The sequence below is a fragment of the Psammomys obesus genome, unplaced genomic scaffold, assembly GCF_907164565.1.
Source record: "Psammomys obesus unplaced genomic scaffold, mPsaObe1.curated_primary_1811, whole genome shotgun sequence".
Classification (NCBI taxonomy): domain Eukaryota; kingdom Metazoa; phylum Chordata; class Mammalia; order Rodentia; family Muridae; genus Psammomys; species Psammomys obesus.
Window position 1 is genome coordinate 14,049,591 of NW_026596240.1, and position 17,923 is coordinate 14,067,513.

A 17,923-nucleotide genomic window follows, 5' to 3' on the forward strand; every position below is an offset into this window, starting at 1 on the left:
CAAAGAGGCACTATCAAACTATAGCTAACTGCAGAGCTTCACCTAAGGGTTAAGATATATTGCATCTTGAGATGTAGAAGTTGAATACATTTATAGGTTAAAAACAAATTAATCACTTATGTAGAAAAATAATAAAACTTTTATATCCATGAAAATTATAAGATTTATAAGTTTATAATACAATTACATACATATTATATTATAAACATAACATTTATAAAATATATAAAATCCATGAAAATCCTTTCCTTAAATGAGCCTCAGTTTGTTCCCATCCCTTCCCCCAAAATAAGAATATATATGTAAGAAAACAAGCGTGCCTTCAACTCCTTAGCACAAGATGCTGCACTATATGCCGGAAGGACAGAAGAGAAACACACATCGTCCAGACACTGCCAGTAAGAAGTTCAACCTTCAGCGACATTCCACTCTAGTGACAGGCTCCCCATCTGTAAACCGCCTGCCCAGATCCTCCTTTTCACCCAGGATTCTACAAGCAGACCTCTGTGACTTAAATATCTAATTTTTCCTTGGAATGAGCCACACCACATAATATAGCTTAAACATCATTACCATAAAACCTTTCAAAAGATAAAGGCTCTCCACCTTCTTACTTCCCTTCCAATCATGTTGACTTCCCACTAGTGTGGAAGGCAGTGGCCATTTTGGTTTCTACAGTAGTACAAGTACTGTTTTCTCTCTTTTCAAACAGACCCATTAAGCATTGCTTGAGCTTTGTGTGAGGGCACACATGTGTGCGTGTGTGTCTGTGGATACACACACGCATAAAATCTGCCTGTGGAAACAAAAGTTGATGCCTTCTTCAGGTACTTTCCACCTTACATTTTTAGGACACGGTTTCCACCGAACCTGGAGCTCACTACTTCACTAGTTTACGTGGGTAGTAAGCTCCCAGGACCCTGCGGCTTACACCCCCTGGTAATGCCCTGCTTTTACATGGGTGCTAAGAATCTAAACTCAGGTCCTCACACTTGCTTGGCAGGCGCTTTAGTCAGACATCTCTCCAGCCCCCACGCTGTTGTAATTGCTAATCACACTCAGAACCCTCAAGTGGCTTGACTGTCTATAAATTTAAAAATCATCTCCCCCTCTCTAATATGCACACTATACATAAATAATTTAAACTTTTTAAAAGAAACATGTACTTACATAAGTACCAAAATCATGTACTTTGTGAGGTAAACATTCTCAGCCAGGTTAATTTCAGTTGTGAGGCCCTTTAACTGAGATGAAGATTTATTTACTTTTAAAATTCTGTCTTACCTTTTTCAAACTATATGCCAAATTCATAAATGCCAAAATCTACATGAATAGAAAGAAAACCTAAAAACATTTAACCAACTTCTTTGGCTCCAAAGTGATGTGGCTCCAAAGCTCTATGGATGTTCTGCTTAGAATCCAGAAAACAGTATATTTTGCATGATGGTCATGACATGACCTCTGTAAACTGGCACAGTGAGGAGTACTGTGCCAAAACTAAATCTAAAAATGTTCATTCTAAATGTTCACACTAAATCAAAGGTTCATTTGGTTATAGTCAAGACTTAACCAACAAAATCGAAGGCTGAAAGACTCATGGTGACCATTAATTCTTCCCCAAGGTCAATACTGAAAACATTTACTAAAGGGCTGGACAGCCCTCCCCAAGGATCTGTAGGCGGCTAATGGCTGCCAGGGGAGGGAAAGATATTCTCTTCCGTGGTATAACCACTGGTGAGGTGTTCATGATCCTGTAAACAAGTCTAATGAATAGTAGAAGGGGGACTAGCTGGGGAAAGGAAGGAGACTAATGAGAATGGAAGGCATAAAGAAAATGTACAGGGAACCGAATACAATCAAGATACACTCTATGCACGTATGGAAATGTCATAATGAAACCCACTATTATGTATAATTAACATATCCTAATAACATCAATTTCCTAAAGTTACTTTAAAAAAAATCCCTAGGTCCCTTCTCTTTTATAGCTACTAGCTCCCTTTTCTTTTACATTTTTATTGAAAAAAAAATTGAATATAATCTTATCACACTTTCCCCTCCTCCAACTCACAAAAACAGGAAGATAAAAAAAGACAAACAAAAACCCAAAAATGGAAAACAAAGTTGAAAAAAACAAGCAAAGGATCAATAAGGCAAATATATGCCCAAAAAATATGACCCAAGCATATACTTCTAGATATACAACCAAAGGATTCTCTATCAACATGCTAGAGACATCTGCATGTCAATCTTTACTGCTATTCTACTCAGAACAGCCAAAAAATGGAACCAGCCTAACACCAACAAATAGATGGATAAAGAAAACTGATAAATATACACAATGGAACTTTATAAAGCAATGAATAAAGTAGAATCATGACACTAAATGAAATAAACCAGATCTAAAAAGGCAAATACCACCTTTTCTTTAATGCACAATTTAAATTTTAAATTCTATATGCACCTGTATGCGTGCATGCACATGTGTATGTGTGTGTCTCTGTTTGTGTAAGAGAGAGCGATGAAACTAGAATGGGAATCATGAGAGAAAGAGTTCTTAAATGAGTTAGAAAATAGAATAATGGAATACATGTAATTAAAAAAAAAAAAACAGAAGGAGGGGACAGGAGCTCTACAAGGAGAGGAAAAAAATTCTGGGCCCAGGGATCCTTTCTGAGACTGATACTCCATCTAAGGACCATTCATGGAGATAACCTAGAACCCCTGCATAGATGTAGCCTGCGCAGCTCAGTAGGTTCCCTAGTAATGGGAACAGGGACTGTCTCTGACATGAACTGATTGGCCTGCTCTTTGTTCACCTCCCCCTGAGGGGGGAGCAGCCTTACCAGGCCACAGAAGAAGACGATGCAGCCAGTCCTGATGAGACCTGATAGACTAGGAACAGAGGGAAGGGGAGGAGGACCTCCCCTATCAGCGGACTTGGGGAAAGACATGGGAGGAGATTCGGGAGGGAAGGTGGGATTGGGTGGGGACTAGGGATGGGGCTACAACTCGTTTACAAAGTGAATAAACTCTAATTAATAAAACAATAAATAAATTTTTTAAAAAGGTAACACCTTCATAAAATTGACTGTGCAATATATAGGTCCTATGGCCACGTCTAATTATTCATACTTACGAAAACAAAATATTTTAATTATGATAAGCAATATCTCTGAATGTAAAATAAAATTATAATACTATCTTTTGAAGAAACTAATATTTTTAATAAAAATGTAAAAAAAATTAATATCACAAAAAAAACAGAAGGGAGAACTAACAGGGGGAAAAACAAAAATAACCTAAACAAGGGCAGGAGCACAGAAAATGACAGTGGGGGAAGGGCATAAGTGAGAACAGAGAATAATAACACATGTAAGAAGATGCCTTTAAAAAAACAAACAATTATTGGCATGCATGGGAATGCATGCCTTTAGTCTCAGCACTGAGGAGGCAGAGGCAGGCAGAGCTCTTGAGTTCAAGGCCAGCCTGGCTACAGAGTGAGTTCCAGGATAGCCAGGACTACACCCTGTCTCAAAAAAGAAAAAGAAGAAAAAAAAAAAAAAAAAGAAAGTATTTTTTAAAAAATACCACAGAGCTGATCATGGTGGCACAGACCTTTAATCCAAGCACTTGGAAGGCCAGACTGGTCTGCATACCAAGTACCAGGCCAGACATGTCCATATAAGTGAGGACTCTGTCTCAAAACACAAAGCGAACAACAACCATACACAGGCAAACACGCACAGAGCAGTATCTCATGCACTAAGGACCATTTCTAATATGAAAAGTTTGTATAGTTAGCTAAAAGTACTGAACTCAGAAAAGACTTCTTTGCAGAATAAAAAAATAAACCTTCTAACAACAGCTTACAAAGACTGAGTGTCATGGCTAACATACCCATTCCAATGTGATCTAAACTCTATTAAAGGGTCTAAAATTGACAAGCTGCTTGCATCTGATCAAGTCTCTTTCCTTCCCTGGGTATTCCTTTCTTCAGATAATTAGAGAATGAGACTAGCTAATCTCAAATTAAATGAAGTGACAATATTCATAACATAACTCTCTTTCAGCAAAGGCAAGTAAATTTGTCTAGCAGAGGTCTGGAAAAAGCAGCCGTTAGAAAAGTCAGCTTCTGGCTGGGGGTAGCAACATGTGCCTTCAAGCCCAGCACAGGAAGGGGAGGAGGACTTCCCCATCAGTGGACTAGGGGAGGCACAGGGGAGAGAAAGAGGGAGGGAGGGCGGGATTGCGAGGGGACGAGGGAGGGGGTTACAGCTAGGATACAAAGTGAATAAACTGTAATAAACAAACAAATATATATGTATATATGTATTGTACACCAAAAAAAAAAAGACTTCCGATTTCAAATACTATACAAAGTCGAGTTAAATTCATCTCTGACACAAACTATCACCATCAGTCACAGAGTGAACAACATAGCTCATCACTCTGTTAAGATGGTTAAGAACACTGGCTGTTCTTCCAAAGGTCCTGAGTTCAAGTCCCAGTAGCCACACGGTGGCTCATAACCATCTATAGTGATATCTGGCGTGTAGGCACACATGCAGATAGAATGCTGTATTAAAAAAAAATAAGATTTTCATTTATGAAGGATTTTCCTAAAATGATAAGAAGTAATTAAGACAATTGGCAAGGAGAACTCTGTGTCTAACTGAATATTTGAAAACCCGTTTGGTGAAACTGTCACAAACTAAGGACCTACTTGCTTCATGGCAGTCTCTCCAATTTTGTCTGAATGCTTGCGGATGCTCTCCAGAAAGTCTTTGAGATCAGACATAGAAACATCCTTTATCTCCTCCCGAAGCTTGGGGATGTTGTCCACCATCACCTTGCAGAATCGATAGTGGCTCACTTGAGGCAGATAGGTATGTTCCAGATGCTCCAGAGTCTTCAGAGCAGGATAGTGCCTGCAAAAAACAACCAACCACCTGAGCTGACCTTCTTCTTCCTTAGAGGGACAAAGACATTACTCGAGAAAAATTCTAACCTGAATTAGCTTTCACTGAACACTTAGACAAACCCAGTGCAGTGTTTCAGTGAAAACTTCTTAACTAGTAAAAATTAATAGGCTTTAAAGACTAATAAATCAGAAACATCCAAACAATGAATAAATATGAATACCAAATGAAATTAAATATAATTTTAAATTACCTCAATGTCAGAAGAGCATTCTATGAAAAGAAACAGCCCAAGAAGATTCTAATGATAACAAAGGGAAGAATGTGTAAAGTCATGTGCATGTGTTTGTCTGTGTGTGCTGTGTGCATGTGCCCATGTGCAACACAAAAGTATCCAAATCAATCCATTACAATCATTTTAGGAATTCAGGAAAATTAATAAAACTGATCCATAGAAATGCTGCTACCAAGTCTAGCCCAGGGCACTTCCATTATTACTTCACTTGCAGTTCCCCTGGGCCTCACCATTAGTCAGTCATAGCAAGTCTTGTGAAAAACAGCAGTTCCACGGACATTAAGACAAGACATATTAAGAGCAAAGGATGGAAAATATATAAAATGTTAAAGGAAGTAAATATATGTGCTAAAATAAAAAGATTAACATGTTTTAATTTCTTTGAAAAAATATTTGTAAAGTAATAATTTAACAGAATACATTTGGGTTCATAAAATGTATAAATATCATAAACATATCAACAGCAGACAGGAAGAGGAAAAAAGAAAATGAGGTACTTAAAACTAGCAGGGTATGTGTATCAAATTTGTACAGGCAATTAAAGGAAGCTGCAATTATCTGAGATGCATATTTTATTCCTATAGCAAACTCCAAGAAAGTAAATCAAAAGAATATTTTTAAAGGGGTTGGAAAAGTTGAAAAGAGCCCTGGGAGCACTTGCAGAGTACTGGGGCTCAGTTCCCAGCAACCATATAGCAAATTCACAGCTGTCCATAACTCCAGTACCAGGAGATCTAGCGCCATCTTCTGGACACCTCAGGCACTGTATGTACATGGTGTCTGTACATACATACAGGCAAAACATCCAGACACTTAAGGTAAATTGTCTAAAAATGCTTTTAACATTTTTCAAAATCAATAAAATAAATAAAAGTGTACACTACAATAAATTTAAAACAAAAAATAGGAGAAACAGAAAACAAAGAGACTGGAAAAAAGTATGAAACAAGAAAATCTAATTTTCAAAAACTACATTAAAGATGAAAGGGCTATAAACTCCAACTAAAAAGCATAACCATATTTTGTCTACAAGAAACATACTATAGATTGAAAGACTCAAATAGTTTAAAAGTGAAAGATGGACGATAAACTGTAGAGTAACTTCAAATAACTGAAACCGGTTTTTTGTTTGTTTGGTTTTATTTTTTTGGTTTTTGTTTTTTTGAGACAGGCTTTCTCTGTGTATCCTTGGCTGTCCTGGACTTTCTTTGTAGACCAGGCTGGCCTTGAACTCACAGAGATCCATCTGCCTCTGCCTCTCCCAGTGATGGGATTACAGATGTGAAATCAGTATTTTTAAGTTTCTTTATTGATTTCTTAGTGTACAAAACGGGCTTTATAACAAAATTTTTCATATATATATCATTGCATCTTGCTCAAATTTATTCCCCCAGTATCTTTCTCCTTCCTTTTTCCTCCTCTTTCATTAATCATTATCCTCCCCTCAAATGGCCTCCACAGCATTCATATAACAAAGAATGCTAATATGTGCAGTTAAACCTAGATTCTGCACATAAAAGAAAACAATGCTTGCTTTGTATTCCACCATTTGTTTCTCCTTCTCAACGTTTCTATCTCTTCCTCCTTCCTCAGTCACCTATTACTATTTCATATGTGTTTATTACATAACACTAATTATTATATAAAATATGTATGTCTAGCCTAGATTTATTCTTTCATTTTAATGCAGTATGGAAAGTAAGAGAATTCATAACATTTTCATGCCATTAAACTTTATTCATACATATATTTAAACTTAAAGCTTATGCATAAGAGAAAGTATTCAGTATTTGTCTGAGTCTAACTTACTTAACATAATGGTCTCTCCATGCTCCATTTTCCAGCAAATGTCCTAATTCCACTTCTCTTTATGGGGGAATTAGGTAGATGAACCACATTTTTTTAATCCATTCACCTGGTGATAAGCACCAAGGTTGGCTGCATACCTTGGATATCATGATTAGCAGCATGCTGTGGAAGTACCTCTCTGGTGTGCTGGTTTAGCACCCTTCAGGGATATACCCAGGAGAGACAGAGCTCGATAATATGACACTTCTATTAGCTTGATAATGAGACTTGTTAGCTTTTTGAAAAATCTTTAAACTGTTTTTCCACGGTGGCTATATCTTCATGGGTGTCCTTACTTTATAAATGTAAAGTATTTTTCCCACATCATCAGCATGTTCTGTCTTTTCTGTAGGGAAAGGGAAAGATAACTGCTATTCTGACTAGGATGAGACAAAGATGGAATTTCCTTTTATCTGTTTTGTATTTGTTGTTTTAAAACATTTTTTTTTTTGCTTATGTGGGGGGAAAGCCAGTGATAGGCACATGTGGAGGTCAGAGGACAACTTACAAGAGTCCTTGCTGATGGACATTTGTACCCAGCAAGAAGCTCACTGAAGGTTTAGTTTGCATTTTCCTGGTGGCTAAAGACTGAGTATTCTTTTCACGTATTTTTAGCCTATTGGTTTTCCTTTTTGAAAAACTGTATATTCAGCTCATTTTCCTATTTATTGATTTCATGTTTGATTTCTTTTAAATCTTTATCATATCTTGATATTAATCAACTATCAGATACAAAATTGACAAAGAATCTGTTAAATTCTGTGGATGTCACCTCAGTCACCTTATTCTGCTGGCTGTCTTTTCTTTTTTTTTTTTTTTTTTTTCCTATACAGAAGCTTTTTATTGTTTTGTAGTCTTGTTTGTGAATTCTTGTAATTGTTTCCCAAGTTCTGAAATCTTGTTCAGGAGGTCCTTACCAACAACTATATCTAGAGGTGTTTTCCTTATGTCTGTTTGTCTTCAGTAGTTTCAATTCTTAAAAATAAGGTCTCTGATCCATGAACTGAGTCTATTAACATGATTTAAAGATATTAAGCACTTCTGACAACTCAGAGAGACATAATAAAAGAAAGGGTACTATTCAAATGGCAGATAGGAAAGCTTCTAAAGGCATACTAAGATTCATAAATTGACTAAAAACAACTAGCTGAGTGTAGTGGCACAGGTCTATATCCCAGAATTTGGGAGGCAGTGGCAGAAAGATTAAGAGTTCAAAGTAAGCCAAGACTGTATGAAAATCTGTTTCCAAAAAGTTAATGCACATGTATAACTTTTTTTTTTTTTTTTTACATAAAAACTAGGCATGGTAGCACTCACCATAATCATGGCACTCAAAGGGCCGAGGTAGGAAAATCATCATGTTTGGGGCCAGCCTGGGCTACATAATAAAATATTGCCAAGAAAGAGTGGGGCGGGGGGAGAAAAATATAAGATGGATCTGGTGACACGTGTCTTTGATGACAAAAGGTAGAGGCAGGAGGATCTCTCTAAGTTCAAGGCCAGCCTGGTCTACACAAAGAATTCCAGGCCAGTTATATGGTGACACTGTGTCTTAAAAACAAAAAGAAAAATAAATGCTTTTTATTATGATCCTGTATACACATTTAAAAATCTTTATAAGTTTCTTATTCCCTATTTTTTAAGTCAGACTATAGTTAAGGGTTTCATTTCTGCCGTCCCCTCCTGCCCGCCCTGCTGCCCCTCTCTCTTCTCAGTTCCAACATATCACATATCACATGCCCCACTGCTTTGTCCTTCACGCCCAGGTACACCTTAACACCTCTCTATCCTTCTCAAGGCATTCCTTCTGCTTTCAGGGCTTCAAAAGAAGTTTTAATGGACAAAAACATAAAGCCTCTTGAATTACAGAGTAATATATATTAGAAAATAAAACAAAGTAACACAGGTATTAAATAAGAGGGAACTGGCTGGCTAAACAAACTATGATATACCATGTATTAAAATATCAATAAACTGGTCAAAGTATTTACAATATTACTGAATAAAAGACATTTGAGGGAAAAAAAAAAAAAAACAGCTCTATCTAACACTTCCCAGGCTTTTGCCCAAGATCAAGAAGAGCACTGGTTCTCTTTAGTTCTGTGTCTGATTCATCCATCCTCTATGTCAGAACAATGTGCTAAATAGGTTTTTGAAACAGAGAGATGATGTGGAAACCTGATCGATCCTTTCCGTGAACGATACTGACGCAGCAATGTTTCCTGGATGGTGTACTAATTTAAAAATAAATATACCTTACAATACAATCATAACCTTTGTAAAGTATACATATATATAAGCCGGACACGGTGGCTCTCACCTATATTCCCAGCACTTGAGAGGCTGAAGCAGGAGGCTCACCATGAGTTCAAGGCCTAGACTACATAGTATGTTACAGGTCAGACCTTGTCTCCAAAAAAGAATGTATAATTATGTACGCATATACAATTTATTCCTATATCGGTATATATATCTATCAGCAAATACAAGTCATAGACTCAAGAGTTTAAATAAATAACTAAGAACAAACACAAAAGTGAGAATCATATAGTATTTTTTCTTTAGACAGCAAAATATTCATGATACTTTTCTTCTTCAGGCTTTAAAATTCCCTAATTTTGATATCTGCTATCTGTCTAGAAAAGGAAAAACTCAATCTTTCAATAGATGAGACAGATACACGGGTCCAATTTGGACATGGTCTCTTCATAACAGACACTTCAGTCCTGCCCCAACACACTCACCAACACAAACACCAAAACCAGAGACCTGTTGATTTCTTTTTATGTCTTCTCTCATAGGTTTCAAGAATCAAACTCTTAATTCAAACAAATGAAGAAAAGAGAGGTTTGTTCCTCTTAAACTTAAAAATAAAAATACAAATATAGCTCTGAAATAGTTGTTTTCATTAAAATTTTAAACTCTAAAACATTACAATTTTACATGATTTAGTATGCACAAGAATAGCAATGACACAGTTCTTGGTACAGCTACGTACCAAGAACTACATGTCATAAAATGTAGTTCCTCTAAAGAGAATCTTTAGAGTGAATCAAAAACAAAACAAAGCAGAAATCAAACCACAAAGACAGACAGGTAAATACGCTCTGGGGTTTGGTTCTAGCTTAGAGCCAGTTTACAGAGTGAGAAGACTGTAGCCGGGCTGCCTGCGGATGTGCAGCCCACGCGGAGAACATCTGCTCTGCCAGATAGAGCTACATTTTTCAAGGCTAATTAGTCCAAAACCCAATGGTCCCTGGCAACAGAGAACAACACCTTACTCCCCCATTGTCCCTTTTGCCCTAGCCAGCTTCTGTTCCAAACATAACAGAAAAAAGAAGGTTATTCAAATTTCTAAAGTGTTTGATATCACAGACAGATGAACAACTAACCAATGACAGTCAAATAAATATTTAACACACAAAAAAATTCTATTTGCAGAGTCCAAAGAAATTCCCATACAAGATTTTGACATTCCTATTGCCAGCCTATACATTGTTAAGGCTGAGGTGGCTCAGCAGTTAGGAGTGCTCACTCTTCTGGAGGAGGACCCATGCTCGGTGCCCAGCACCCACATAGCCGTTGGCAGCTATGCAACTGCAGCTCCAGGAGAGTCAACGCCTCTTCCAACCTTCGTTGGCCCCTGCACACACATGGTACACATATACGCCCAGGCACACACACATGAAATGAAACTCATAAAAGTTTAAGACCTGAATGCAGGCTGAGGAGACGCCTCCGTCAGTCCCCAACACCGCACAGGCCCAAACACCCGTCTGGATGCCCATCTCAGATAAACAGCCAGTTATGGTGGATAGACCCATAACCCCAGCTCTGTGACAGGCACACAAGTGACCCTGAAGTTCACTGTCAGATCTTGTCTCCAAAAATAAAGGTGGAGAGTGATCGAGGAAAGAAACTCAACCTAATCTCTGGCCACCACATGCACTCAGCTATGCCAGCAAACCCGCATGCGCACCACACCGACAAGGACATACACCACGGATGTTAACTCATACAAGTACAATAGTCATTTGAAACAACAACTGAGGACGGAGATAACTTGTTGGTTAAGAGCAGTTAAAGGCCAGGCGGTAGTGGTGCACACCTGTGATCCCAGCACTTGGGAGGCAGAGGAAGGCAGATCTCTGAGTTCGAGGCCAGCCTGGTCTACAAAGTGAGTTCCAGGATAGCCAAGGCTACACATAGAAACCATGTCTCAAAAAAACAAAAAACAAAGAGACAAAAAAAAAAAAAAAAAAAAAAAAAAAAAAAAAAAAAAAAAAAAAAAAGAGCACTTTGGATCCTAGCACCTATATCAGGCAGCTCACAACCACCTATACCTCCAGTTCCAGGGGATCTGACACCCTCTTCTAAACTCTGGGGATACCTGTACTCAAATGCATAAGCACACATACATATATACAAATCAAAATTGTTAAAAGAAATAAAACTTGAAAATTTTAAGTAAATTAACTAATGAGGCCAAGTGTGTCAGGAGGATCACAGTGAGTTTACAGGTAGCAAAAGCTACATAGAAAAGACCCTGTCTTTTAAAAAGTGGAAAAAAAAAAAAAAGTCTGAAAAGCTGATTCCTCCATTTCAATTGTATGTATGCTCATTCTCCCCTTTTCCCTCTAGGACAGTGGTTCTCAATCTTCCTAATCCTGCAACCTTCATGTTGTGGTGACCCCTAACCATAAAATTATTTTCATTGCTACTTCATAACTGTAATTTTGCTACTATTATGAATCATAATGTAAATATCTATGTTTTCCAATGGTCTTAAGTGACCTCTGTGAAACAGTTGTTCGACCCCAAAAGGGTTGCAACCCACAGCTTGAGAATAGCTGCTCTAGAGATAAAGTTGAATGATACTGTAAGAAAAAGAACTCTTTCAAGATGATTTTTTTTAATTCTAGTAAAAGGTCCCTGAAAGTAAGTCACAGTTACCTATAAATTTTTTGTTCTCATTCATAATAATAAAATATGAAATACAAGCTTTCACCATAGAAAATAATAGTTCCTTTTCTAATAGAACATATGTGCTGGAGACTCTTTAGGAAACATAAAACCCAACAGTAAAATCAGTGTTTACAACTTAAAAACAAATAACCAGGCCTCCGGCCATGAAAGCTTACCAGGAAACCGACAGACACACCTGGCTAATACCTAAGACAGTGTTTTCATTCATTGAACAGCAGCAGATAACTGTGAACAAACAGGCTAGCTACCTGAATGTGATCTCTTTATGATGGACACAATCAAAATAAAGACTCACAGAGCCCAAAGATTTGCTGACTTAAGGCATCAAATAGTAGACCAAAAAGGTTGTAGCAGAGAAATCGAAGGGAGGAAGGTGGGGAGGGAGGGAGGGAAAAAGGTGGGGAATGACACACCTGCATAGTTTTCCTGGAGTCTTTGCTGAATACTAAACCAGACATGGGGTATGTGAAGTGAAGAAAAAGGGAGAAGCAGTGGAGGAGAGAAGTGGGAGAAAAAAAAAAAAAAGAGGAGAAAAGGATAAACTGACAGAAAGGTATAAGATGAATACTTAGAGAGCTCAGAGACGGCAAAGAAATGTCCTAACGCCAAACAGACAAATGCTGAATTTCATAGGTACCACTGGGCCATCCAGACCAGATTAAATATTCTGTAAAGCCCACTATACTTGGCCTGGTAGAGCTTTGGCTTTTATTGTTGTTATTGTTGTTGCAGAGTGTATCAGTATACATTCCTAGCTGGCCTGGAACTCACTACATAGACAATACTGGCCTCAAACTCACAAAGGTCCACCTGCCTCAGCTTCCTGAGTACTCAAATTAAAGTTGAGCTATCATAGCTGGCCCTAGCAGAGCTTTAAAATGGGGGTACATCTGGGGGTATCAGGTGTACAAGCCACTACTTCCCAAAATAAACCACAACACTAAACAGAAAAACAGCAAAGTTCCCCCAAAATCCAGACACCTGTCAACATAATATTATAATGTTCACTATCCAGCCAAAAGTTATCTTTTTACCTATAACCAGAAAAGTAAACTTTGTTTTTAAAAGAAAGTTCAAGAAGTGACAGACTAGCATGAAAACAGCATTAGATCCATATGTATGTACTTAAAAAGAAACACAGCGTAACGACAAGAGGAAACATCAAAACCAATGATGGCTGTGGCCACTGCAGCACAAGGGATACGGTGTTTTTCTAGCCTGCACAAAGCCCCCTGGATTCCATTCCCAGCAACATAATTCAAGCACAGTGACAAACAGCACTCAGAAGAGGCATGAGGCTCTGAAGTAATTCAAGGTCAATCTCAGTTATATATGATAAATCCAAGGCCATCCTGAACATAATAAGATCCTGTCTTTAAAAAAAAAAAAAAAAAATGTTGTTGGGCACAGGCCTTTAATCCCAACACCCAGGAAGCAGAAGCAGGAGGATCTCTGTGAGTCTGAGGCCACCCTGATCTACAAAGCGAGTCCAGGACAGCCAAGGCTACACAGAGAAACCCTGTCTCAAAAAAGAAAAAAAAAGTTTTGATTTATTTTTTTTCTTTAATTTCTTATTGCATGTATATAGAGGTAGTGGAGGTGTATACCACAATGTGGAAGTCAGGGGACAATTCTGTGGAATCAGCTCTCTCCTTCCACATTTACATGAATTCTAGGTATGGACCTCAGATTTACACAACAGAATTCTACCCAATGAGCCATCTCTCCAGTCCCAGTGGATCCAAAGCCCTCTTCTGACCTTCATGAGCACCAGATATACCTATGATATACAAACATACATGCAGGCAAAAAAAAAAAAAAATTATAAACTAATAAAATAACTAAATCTAACCCTTTTAAATAATACTAAGTACTGATATGATGGTGTCAGGTAGATAAGACGATGCAGCTGCTTTGAGAAGCAGTCAACTGGTTTCACAAAACAGCACAATACAGAGTATAACATGAGCTAACAAGTCCACTCAGAGGTGTATTCCCAATAGAACTCACCAACTACATGTCCACAGAAAAACTGGTAAGTATCTATGTTTTATTCATCATAACTAAAAGAGTGAAAATAACCCAAATGTTCATCAAATGATAAAAAAATAAAATATAGTCCAGCCACACAGTGGAAGAACACTTCCATAAAAAAGAGTGAAGTACTGGTTTACACCAAAGCACAGCTGCGTCCTGAAAACACTGTAAAAGGAGAAGTCAAACATAAGAGGCCATGTACTATGTTGCCCAGCTTATATGAGATGTTCACAATATGCAAACATATAGATAAAAGTGAAGTGGCGGCTGCCCAGACTAAGGGAAATAATACTAGAAGAAGGTTTCTTTCCGAGGTGACTGACATGTTCTGCAGTCGAGAAGTGAGGACAGTTACATCACCCTGTGAATGCTCTTAGACAGCACTAAGCTATATACCTAAAATGGTAGATAGTGTGGCATACGAAAAACAACAGTTATTTAAATAAATTATTTCAGAAACACCGCATTTCTGAGTGCATTCATAGCTATCACACTAACCCAAAAAGAGACAGTAAAGAATTCAGATCTATATAAACAAATAAAAGTGTAAGAATCACTTAAAATATACAGATAAATGGAAAATTTTTAAATTTTACTTTTAACGTATTTTTATATAAAGTTCATAGCAAAAATTAAGCTGTATTGTAGGCACTACGCCATACTTTGAAATAAGGTTAATTACAGTAACACCAAGGAAGGGATGGTAAAACACAGGCATAGTTTTAAATTTTTAATTGATAAATAGTAACTATATATTTGTAGGGGTACAGTAATATAATTTCATGTATACAACAGGTAATGATTAAATCTATGAAGCATTTCCATTTGAATGGACACTCTATAAAGGACCTTGTGTTATATGGGACTTGCCATAATTATTTACAAATCCACTGAAAATGAAAGAGTATTATAAGCTTAAAAGCAGCCATTCCAAAGAAACAAAGAAGTATGGATTATAAAACATTAGTAAAGACAAGATGTAATCCTAAAATCTAGTTAACTGATTGCGAGGAAAGTAGATAGACAGAGAAAGAATAAATAATAGTGAGGACAAACTGAAAATAAATTAGACTGAAAGCCATATACAAATAACTGCATCAGGCATAAAAGAGCTAAAGACCTCAATTAAAAATCAGATTGTACAGCAAGCGGGGCATGGTGGTAAACGCCTTTAGTTCCCAGCACATGGCAGCTGAGACAAGTGGATCTCTATGAGTTCCAGACCAGCCTGGTCTACAAAGTGAGTCCAGAACAGCCAGGGAGCACAGAGAAACTCTGTATCAAGAAAACAAAAAAGAAAAGCAAAAGAAAAAAAGATCACACCATACGTGGTAAGACATACTGACAATCTATTTTCTCCAAAAGGGAAAAAAACAAAACTTATAAAGTAACACTGTAAACTCCTCAAAACTGACGAAGTTGTGGAAGTCACGGAAAGACTGTGGAAAGCTCAAGACACAAGTAGGACGCTAGAGAGATAGAACAGTGGTTTCAGGGCGCTTGTTGCACTCACAGAGGACACAAGTTCAGACCCCAGCACCTCTATCAGACAATACACAAATGTCTGTAACTCCAGCTCCAGGGATCCAATTCCTTCTTCTGGCCTCTGTGGGCATCACAGGCACACAGCAAACACACAGACATACACACATATACACGTAAGTAAATAATAAATCTCTTTTTTAAGTATTGTAAATAAAAGAAAGTTTTGATAATAAAAACCGCTCAATTGAAAAATCTTACCTTTTAGTTTTCATCTGGTCCCTCAGTTTGCTGTACATCTCTAGGACTTGAAAGAGAAAACAGAGCACACAGGCATCATTTAGACAAAATAGACAACTAATTCAGCTGAAGGAATTACAAGAATTCTACTCCATTCCCAGTTCCTCACCTGGAAGACACAGCATTAACTTATCAACAGTGGCAGAAATATTTCTTTGTTGTAGTCGACACTGCTTCAGCTCTTCCATTGCTATTACCAGCTTGGCAAAAGGGAAAAAAATAGTTATGCCAAGAACTGTAAATAAAAAGTTCTCAGTTACATTTTCCTACCCTGCATTCAATTTATCTAAGAACCCCAGTTTCCCAGTAAGACTTACTATGCAAGCTTAGTAACTGCCTTCCACAGTCAGTGACACACTCCTACATGGCTTTCTGCTTTCTCCCACACTGCATATACATCAAAAAAGGGCTATTTAAAATGAACCCTAAAGTACAAAGGCTATTCAGAAAAAAAAAGAAAACATTTGCCCATTTTCTCCAAACCCTCTCAGACTCCATGACTTACATTTCCATGTGAGCACTGGGCTCCTTAAGGAAGGCAGTCCTTCTTATCCTCAACAAGGTCCCATTTTAACAAACAAGCTCCATACTTAGAAAACATAGACTTGTACAAGATCCAGTTTACTGGAGATTAATTCATTCTCTTCCCACAGTCATCTCAAAATGTAACAAACTATATCTGTAGAATAGGACTATGTGAAGTGAAAAAAGTAAGGATCCATCTCACACATACACCTAAAAATTGCATCTCTTAGATATGTAAAAAGAATAAAGAGAATGAAAGTGGATGACTTCAAGTCAGAAGGTTGACTTTGACCTCAGCCTTGTTGATTATTGTATAAATTTCAAATCAACTGTTCTTTTTTTTCCCCCATCAATTAGATATTGGAAATAACAGTCTTGGCTTTGGATCAAGTAAATAAATGGATGTAAACTAAAAGGGCAAATTGTAAAAGTTTAAACGATGAGTTTGTCAAGTAACAGAATTGATTATTCTTTTTTCCTTTTTTTAATTTTTTAAAAATTTTATTAATTACACTTTGTTCACTTTATATCCCCCCCTGTAGCCCCCTCCCTGATTATTCTTTTTTTTTTAGAAGAAATATTTGTTGAGCACTCACTTTACAGCATTTGCTGTTTAGAAAGACGGCAGGAGTAAAACAAGCAAACCCTCTAACCATATGGAGCTGATTCTAATGAAGTACAGTAACACAGTACATAAAAGCAAACTTAGAAAAAGCAAAAATAAGGCAAGCAATTTCCAACAAGGTCCTCAGGAAAGATCTTATTAAGTAATACATAAGCTAGGTAGGGTGAACATGCTTGTAACCTCAGGACACTAGAGACTGTGACAGGAGAATTGCTATAAGTTCAAGGCTAGAGCCTACTACTACAGAGGAAATCCTACGCAAGCCTGTGCTACACAGTAATACCTTGTTTGGAAAAAATACAGATAGCTGACATATTATCAGACATAAACTAAGTAAGATCATTATACAAAAAAAAAAAAGAAGAAGAAGAAGAAGAAGAGGGAAAGAAGAAAGAAGAGAGAGAAGGAAGGAACGAAGGAAAGAACAAAGGAAAGAAGAAAGGAAGGAACGAAGGAAGATCATCCTTAGTGAGGTATCCCAGAAACAAACACACACACATGGTATATACTCACTTATAAGTGGATATTAGGCATATAATAGGATAAACATACTAAAATCTATAGTCCTAAAGAAGCTAAACAACAAGGAGGACCCTAGGGAAGAGGCTGAAACTTCACTCAGAAGGGCAAATAGGATAGACACTGGAAGTAGGAGAAGACAAGGAACAAGACAGGAGCCTTCCACAGGGGACCTCTGAAAGAAGGTCTGAAAGAAACTCTACCCATCAGGGTATCAAAGGAGATACTGAGACTCATAGCCAAACTTTGGGCAGAGTGCAGGGAACCTTATGGAAGAAGGGGAAGACAGAAAGAACAAGATGGGACAGAAAGTCCACAAGGAGACCAACAGAACCAAAAATCAGTCTCTGGGCCCAGAGGTCCCTGCAGAGACTGATACTCGAA

At 37.5% G+C, this 17,923-nt stretch overlaps 1 protein-coding gene across 3 annotated transcripts in view; it reads right to left on the bottom strand.

Annotated features, from left to right (window-relative positions):
• Positions 1 to 17,923, bottom strand: part of Exoc6b (exocyst complex component 6B) — a 442,378-nt gene that overhangs the window by 362,742 nt on the left and 61,713 nt on the right. For all 3 annotated transcript variants that reach the window (XM_055596436.1, XM_055596434.1, XM_055596435.1), the window contains 3 exons: positions 15,980 to 16,070; positions 15,832 to 15,877; positions 4,727 to 4,931 (listed from right to left, as the gene is read on the bottom strand). In XM_055596436.1, coding sequence (XP_055452411.1) covers positions 4,727 to 4,931; positions 15,832 to 15,877; positions 15,980 to 16,070 — 342 coding nt within the window. The remainder of the gene's footprint in view (positions 1 to 4,726; positions 4,932 to 15,831; positions 15,878 to 15,979; positions 16,071 to 17,923) is intronic.